Source organism: Pinus tabuliformis, chromosome 5_2 (assembly GCF_031772625.1).
Source record: "Pinus tabuliformis cultivar Carrire ecotype Pingquan chromosome 5_2, CPIR1, whole genome shotgun sequence".
Classification (NCBI taxonomy): Eukaryota; Viridiplantae; Streptophyta; class Pinopsida; order Pinales; family Pinaceae; genus Pinus; species Pinus tabuliformis.
Window position 1 is genome coordinate 423,055,071 of NC_142306.1, and position 8,786 is coordinate 423,063,856.

Below are 8,786 nucleotides of genomic sequence, written 5' to 3' on the forward strand. Positions count from 1 at the left end.
GATTTAAGATTTTATTCCTATTCTCAAAAAGCTTGGAGAGAAGCCTCCCGAGTTCACTATAATTTTGGCATTGTAAAAGGCTAGGAAGGTCAGTATTATGAACCCTTAAAAATAAATAACAATTATGGAATATTTTGTTCTTATTTCATACACTATAAATGTTGGTTCATATAATATTGATAAATAAATAGTATGATGAATAATCATTAATATTGTAATTTATAAAGCTATAGTATTTTTATTAAAAATGTTTATAAACTTAAATCAATAAATGAGAGTAAATTGTTAAAATATTATTTATTTAAAATTTATTAATTTAAATTATATATATATATTATATTTTATTTTTAAATTATTTTTAATTGAGAATCAGTTTACTTATTAGATAAAAGGAAAAAAAAATTGACCCATTTATAATGGGATGTTTATTAATCCGCACTCTTTCTATAAAATTTAAACAAGAGATTTAACCTAAACCAAAACATCTACATCTCACAAATTACATAATATTATAAAAATAAATGATTTTATAAACGATAAATTATTCTATAATATTCTCAAATTACTTAATATTGTAAAAATAAATAATTTTATAAACGATAAATTATTCTATAATATTCTACAAATATGTTTTCTTTTAAGATCACATAATATGGCATAGTTTAAATTCATATATTTTAAATTTTAAAAATAAGTATTTTTATTATAAAAATAAATTAGATGAGAAAAGGCAAAAAGTAGCCTCTAACCCTAAAAACTGAGAACCTATTAAAAAGGTTAAAATTGAACTTCAAATTTTACTCAGCTCAAACCCCTTCACACTGTCATGAGAAGTTGGAACGGAAACCTCAGAATCTTCCCCGATCACTTCGGAGATCATGATCGCACCTCCCAATTGACTTTCCCACGACGCTGCCTCCCACAGGCCGATTTCTGTCGCCGTTAAATAAATGAAAAAAGACTTAAGAAAGGGTGCAGGAATTCGCAGACTCGCGGGGATCCTGCTGCAGATAGGAAGCGTCCTGTGTGAATCCTTCGCTTCCAATTTGCTATTCTAACTGAAAAGCACCTTTCTATGAAAGTACGTGAGACGATGGACAAAATTGGCTATGGTAAATGGGGCGGTTGGACAGCACCACTAACTTTGCTTCTATGTTTCGTGGCTGCAACTACTGCTCAACCAGGTCATTTAACATTCTATATTGAAGACAAGGAGTAATTTCAAGGATTTTCATTTGAATACATTGTATTATTATTGTGCTCATTGTTTATTTGTTTTGCTATTGATATTGTTTTACAGGATTTTTGAGTATTGATTGCGGAAGTAGCACAAATTACAGTGACATAAACAATATAAGATGGGTCACTGATGATAATTACATTGACCACCTCGGTCAGAGAGCAAACATAGGGAATGAGACAGAGGAATCCTATGGTCTACGCTTCTTTCCAAAGCCTCTCAACAAATCTTGCTATCATTTGCCTGTAGAACCTCACGTGCCTTACCTCGTAAGGTTATCGTTCTCGACATTATGGTCCATTGTTAGAAATTACAGTGGACTCCAAACAGAGATAAGCTTCGCTTTCTCTATTGAAACAAACGGTACGTTGTATATGAGAAACCTAACAGTCAACCTAGAAGGAGGTTATGCTGAAAGGATATTGGCTAGTTCTGGCACAGTGCTATACATTTGCTTGGTCAGAACCTTGGAGTCTGATGATCCTTTTATCTCTGCTATCGAATTGAGGAAGCTCCAAAATGGCATGTATGGACAGCCTAAGCCAGGAACAATATTGAAAACCATATGGAGAACTGATTTTGGTGGAAGAAATTCGAAGATTAGGTGAACATTTTGAACTTTATATATTTACCCCTCATAATTCTCTGCCCAGTGGTATTCACATTCATTGTAATGAGTTTATAGCACTAAATTTATAGCAGAAGATATATATATATCTTTATGCCATCCATACCATCTGCTCAAGAGAACGTTTATATGCGAGAGCCAATTTGAATGCAGTACGGCTCGTTGCAATATTTTTTCGTATGGCTTGAATTTAATGGCTTTGTATGGTTCATTGTGCAGGTATCCTTACGACAACTTTGATCGCATATGGATACCAGGTGTCCCTTCATATAATTTAAATTTGGTCGAGCCGAAACTTGTAAGTTTTAACGAGGCAATATCAATAAACAATACTAAAAACCTTCCTCCAACTGTTGTCATGCAAACAGCGTGGCTTTTAAACAGCTCAGAACCGGCTCAATTCTCTCTAGGACCATTCCCAGCAGAAGGGAAAAGATCATTACTAGTTTTGTATTTTGCAGAAGTCCAGATGCTAGATATCTCTGAATCCAGATCTTTTTACATCACAATAAATGGTGGAAAAAGGTTGGACACCATTACTCTGCCACGAAATTATTCTGCTCTAGAGCTCACAATCCCATCCAATCAAACAGATGACTTCCAATTTGCCCTCGTGAAGGCCACTTACTCCACCTTACCTCCAATTATCAACGCTTTTGAGTACTACACCGTGTTTGATACCCAACCCGCGACAAATCTCCAAGATGGTAAGTGCCCTCACTAAACTTCTAATATTCAAAATTTGTGATATGCACAACGTTCTTAATATGTTGTTTCAAGGGTTAAAATGATACATGTGTTATCTGCACATTTCCAATAGTTGTCTATCATCCGTTTACATTGACTGCGTTTTATATGGTTACAGTGAAGTGTGATAATTGAATACCTAACAAAATAGTTCTTAAAGTACAGTTGAAGCTATCGTAGCTATCAAGGAAATGTTTAATATGAGCGCTTGGATTTCTGATCCCTGCTTTTTGATCGAGTGGGATGGAATTCACTGCGATAATAGCACTTCTGTAATAAGAATTTCCGAAATGTAAGTTTCAATTTTTGTGTTTTCTACCTTTCTTTGCTTTTATGGAATGGTGAGATTGTAATCTTTCAGGAATATCCAAATGTCTTTTTGTTGACAGCAATTTGTCTACGATGAATCTGAATGGATTGGTTCCTGAGCAAATTGGACAACTGACTGCGTTAGTTAAAATGTAAGTATAATTTTATAATTTTGTATTAATATTATTTTTTAATTTAAATATTAAAAATTTATAAAAATTAAAGGATTAAAAGAGTTAATTTTATAAAAGTATGGTGAGATTCAAAGAAAATTTTATTTATATATGAAAAATATAAATTAAAGAAATCAAAAATATAAATTAGGAAAGAAATTAAATTTTAGTGATTTTATTTAAATAATATTAATCAATTTATAAATTTTAATACTAAAAAATCATAAAAATTAAAGGATTAAAAGAGTTAATTTTATAAAAGTATGGTGAGATCTAAAGAAAAATTTATTTATATATGAAAAATATAAATTAAAGACATTAAAAATGTAAATTACAAAAGAAATTAAATTTTAGTGATTTTATTTAAATAATATTAATCAATTTATAAATAAATATATTAAATTTATTTATATATGAAAAATATAAATTAAAGACATTAAAAATGTAAATTAGAAAAGAAATTAAATTTTAGTGATTTTATTTAAATAATATTAATCAATTTATAAATAAATATAATATTTAATATAAAAAAGGTTGATCTAATTATTTTTTAAACAAAATTAATTTAAAGACATAATCTAGATTAAATATTTCACAATTCAATTTAATCTAAAATAAACATATATAATTTATTATAATAATAATAATAATAATAATATCTATTCCAAATTTGTGTATGAGACCCTTTTGTTTGTGGTACAAGCGACCCACCTCCACGCAACGATTTGACTGCTAAATCTACGAAGACATACATATTTTAGCCCCCTCTAATTTTGAACCTGTAACCTCTTAGGAGGAAACACATGCTCTTAACGATTAGGAGGAAACTTATATTAACGTTTCAAATAATTTTTTTGCTTTAAAATATTTACATCTTAAAATTTTAATTATTTGAAAATAATATATCAAAAAATTATTATAAATTTATATTAAAATAATAATAATTAATAAATATATAAAATTTTATTTAGTTTTAAATTAAAAACAAAAATACTAATTAATTAATTTTTATCTTTAATCTACGTTTAAGCGAATCTTTAATTTATCAAGCCTTTTAAGAAAAATAGTTAGAATATTAAATCATAAATATTATTTTTAAACAATATAATATTTAATATTTATAATAACATCTTAATATAATTTGATAATAACGTTATAATATGAGTTGATAATATTATTTCGAAAAACTAGTATCGATTTATAACGTCGCTTTGGGTAAAATATTATCTGTATATATAACCAGAATATAGAGATTTATGCACATCAATTTGTGAGTTAGAAAGAAAAACAGTGGATATCAGGAATACACAATCTTTGATGAAACGGTCATTTATAAATCTCAAGTCCATTTGATATAATCTATCATGGTGCTGGTTAACTAGAGACACTCGAATCCTTAAATTTAATTTTATGTATTGTTTTTCATTTTGTGCTTTTCAATTCATTGTTTTCATTTTTAAATAAAATTAGACTGGGTAAGTATTAAAAAACAGGATTGTCAATGGTCGATTAACCAGGTCACTCGACAATAACGATCTCATGGGACCTTTGCCAGACTTTTCGAATTTAACAAAGTTGGAGAGACTGTAAGTTGGTTGTCGATATAAAATTTTCAGTGTCTTTTCTGCAGACTTTCACCAAACATTTTCAGTAAAGATTGGTTATCCACCATTTTCTTTGTGACACAGACATTTACAAAACAACAACCTCAACGGTAGTCTTCCAGACTGGCTATCTGCACTTAAAAACCTTAAAGAGTTGTAAGGCTTCTTTGCCCTCCTATTTTCTTATGCAAATTCTACGTTATATCGATTTTTAATCTTTATCTGAATATTACAGGTTTGTAGAGAATAACAATTTCAGTGGTGAAATTCCTCAACAACTACTGCATAACCCTTCATTGACACTCAAGTAATCAAATATCTATTTATATTATATACATCCAACATTTTGAATGCCAAAGACAATTATTATTAATCCAGTTGAAATTCTAATTAATCTGACTGAAAATCTCTTTCTTTCATCTGTACCAGATACTCTGGAAACCCCTACCTATCTATTCTTGATTCAGTGGAACATAAGCCTCCGAATCCTAGACACAAGAAATTGAGGGAACAACTTGCCCTCGGAATAACACTCAGCGGAGTTCCAATCATTGTACTATTGTTGATAGCGGGTATTGTTCTGTGTCGGAAAAAGAAAGAGTGCGTCACAACTGAAAGCAGTGGGGTGGAAAATGTTGTGCACTTTACGCCCAAGGAATGGCTTGACGCAACTAATATGGAACCAAATTCAGCAAAGGCCTGTGCCTTCACTCTAGATCAGATGATGACTGCCACACAAAAATTTAGAGTGAAAATCGGAAAAGGGGGCTTTGGCCCTGTGTTCTTTGGTAAATTGCCGGAAGGAAAGGATATTGCGGTAAAAGTTCTCTCATTGTTCTCCAAGCAAGGAGTTCACCAGTTCCTAAACGAGGTAATTCTTGGATTCTATTTTTCCATTTGGACATAGTATCACAGCTCAATTTCTAGCTGCAATCTTGTAGTGGCTTTAAACATATTCCGAGATAAGCATGTAGAGTAAAATTTATGACTCCGGGTTCATTTGATGAACAGATTGATGTTCTTTCCAGAGTTCATCAGGAGAACTTAGTGACTTTACTAGGATATTGTAATGAATCCAAAGAACTTATGATAATCTACGAGCACATGTCCGGAGGGTCCTTGAGGGATCGCCTTTATGGTAAATATATATATATAACTTTCTCATAAATATAATGGTGTCCAAAGGTAACAATTCTTACTTTCCAAGGGATCGCCTTTATGGTAAATATATATAACTCTCTAGTAAATATAATGCTGTTCAATTCTCATTTAGCTTTTACTTTCCTTTCCCAGGTCCTAAAGCAGGTTCAGAACTAAATTGGAAAACAAGGGTGAAAATAGCTTTAGATGCAGCACAGGGTAGTTTTTTCATGTCCTCTTTCTTGTGATGTATTTTATTCGAACTTAAACGTTGGTAGATGCAGACTCTATGCTTCAAAAGGAAAACGACATACTTTTCAGCGATTTCTTATGTAGATTTCCATTTTATCTCTTAAAGGCAATTAAGGCAATTAATGCATAACAAAATGTCTGCCATTTTTATTCAAAGGATTGGAATACATGCACGTAGCTTGTACTCCGAAGATTATTCACAGGGATGTGAAAACAGCAAACATTCTTCTAGACAGCAATTTAAAAGGAAAACTTGGTGACTTTGGTCTTTCAAAGATATGGATAGATGAGGAGGATGGGGAGGCTTCTCATGTTACCACTATGGTGAAAGGAACGGCAGGATACCTTGATCCAGAGTATATCACACATAACTTGTACTCTTCAAAATATTAGTGATGGTGAAGGAATTGAATTGTATTTGTTGTTGAATCTCATTCTTTCATTTTTCTTGCCATTTTTAGCTCCTATTTTCTTTTTGTTCTGTTTAACAGGTATTTTAGCACTCAAAGGTTGACTGAGAAGAGTGATGTATATAGTTTTGGAGTAGTTTTGTTAGAGATCATATGCGGTAGACAACCTATAGATGCAAAGCTGTCTTTAGACAAATTAAACATCATTCAATGGGTGAGTAATTTGGTCATTATTCTTTAATAGTACTAAAACTATTTTGTGATTCATAAAAACTAATGATAATATTGATGTTCCTGTTTACAGGCTACACCTTTTGTGGAGATGGACGCAATTCCTGGAAAAATAGAAGAGATCATTGACAAAAAGTTGAGTGAAAATTACAACATAATGTCCATCACTCGTGTTGCCAATGTAGCCATCAGATGTGTTAAGGCTGAATCGTTTTGCAGGCCGAGTATCGGTGAAGTAGTTGCAGAGCTGAGGGAAGCTATTAAACTTGAGGAGATGTAATTCCAAAAGGTCGCAACATTTTGGATCTGGATGGAAAGGAGATCAGTTGTTATCCGATTACAAAACCATACATGTATAGTGGTTTCTAAACATGCATAAAAAAATGACACTATCTATCTGCAAGTTCCATGTGCAAATAGTTTGACATCCAATCACTAATGGAAAGCAATCCAAAGTAGTATGGATTATTTTAATTTCAAATATCTCATGAGGTACTACACTACAGATTCCATTGTTCTTTTGTCAAGCTGCAAACCTATAAAAACAATGTAACCAATGAAAATACTAACTAGTTAAAAACAGAAAATCCAAAATTAGTGCGCGCACATGATGCAGAATACCAGCTCCTATGTAGAATGAATTTAGGTAAATTTTCACCAAAGCCAAAATTAGCATGCACCAGCTTATATGTAGAACCAATTTAGCTAAATTTTCACCAAGATACCATAGAACAAACATCCAAAATCTTAAATTAAATCAAATGTTAGTTGTAATAATAATCAGAAACCTTGGCATCTCCTAACCAAGTTTTCCAGGTGTGTCACGTAAACCTTAATACCTCTAAGTGTTTTGTAATCCAGTTTTAAACAAAAGCTCTCAGAATTTAAGGAAAACTATTGAAGTAAAAACTAAGCAGTTGAATAGTTGGAATTGAATATTAAAGACTGAAATTCTACCAAAAGGGTCAAATCAGATCTTTATAAAAGGATTTTATCTGGATACAATCAGGATCATCCCATGGCCTTGACATGATATCCTTAATCAAGAAGTAATACCACAAACAATTTCAGTAAAAAACTAATTAGTTGACTAGTTTGAATTGCATATTGTAAACTGAAGTTGTATCAAGATGCTCAGAACAGTTCTTTGTAATCATACCTGCATACAACCAGGATCACCCAATGGCCTTTGACACGATATCGTTCATCAAGAAATCGTGCCACAAAATTAATTACTGTGGAAAGTTCAATGAGGATCAATTGAGGGCGTGTATTCAGCTGAGAGTTAGCAAAATCAAACTATCAATGGTTCTTGCAAGCAAGAAACAAACCATCTCCGTAGTGATTAAAGCTTGGAATTATCTCCATAGGGATTAACCTTTCCTCCGCCTGAAAAGGAACACAATCAGCACAACCTCCAAAATCGTTCAACCACAATTATAGAAGGAATGGGGAGGCTGCTTATGGTTTATATGAAATCCTCCGAAAAGTCTAAACGTTTATTTGGTGAGATCCGAAGGTTAAGATATGCGCTCGTTTGTTATTCATCGCGTCTCTCAATCTCGAAATTTGAAAATAGAGGCCAACGGTTGTGATCACTTTCCTATCATTTTTTAATTTATTCGTTCCATTTATGAACGAAAATTTTATGACAGTGTTTTGTTTTCATTTCTAGTACTTTATTTTAAGTTTTATTGGAATTTATGATTTTTTTTTTAAGGAGTTATAAGTTCATTAAGTAATATCTCATGCTTAATATAATACACTAGTGTTCAAATGAGAAACAACAAATTTGTTTTGGGATTCATTATTTTCTTCACTTACACATTTCTTTATTTTGAAAATTTCCAAGCATTACCTTAAAAAAAACTGTTGAAATTTTTATGAGAATGGAATGTGAAGGGTGAAATAAATATAGTTAAATTAGATATAAAAGCGATATTGTTGTTATTAAAGAACGTAGATCACATCACAAATTTAGGATTTACATTGCCAGAGAAAGTATTTTATACATCATGATAAAGCTTCTTGATTCTAAATGTCGGTGACAAT

General features: G+C 31.4%; 1 protein-coding gene across 1 annotated transcript; it reads left to right on the top strand.

Annotated features, from left to right (window-relative positions):
- The first annotated feature begins 1,093 nt into the window (after positions 1-1,093).
- Positions 1,094-7,014, top strand: LOC149159393 (putative LRR receptor-like serine/threonine-protein kinase At1g67720). The gene is made up of 13 exons (XM_089434290.1): positions 1,094-1,184; positions 1,301-1,844; positions 2,088-2,575; positions 2,781-2,907; positions 3,005-3,076; positions 4,591-4,683; positions 4,937-5,008; positions 5,131-5,572; positions 5,713-5,839; positions 5,995-6,060; positions 6,251-6,449; positions 6,585-6,717; positions 6,808-7,014. The coding sequence occupies exons 1-13, from the start codon at positions 1,094-1,096 to the stop codon at positions 7,012-7,014; spliced, it is 2,661 nt and encodes an 886-aa protein (XP_089290416.1).
- Positions 7,015-8,786: the final 1,772 nt, after the last annotated feature.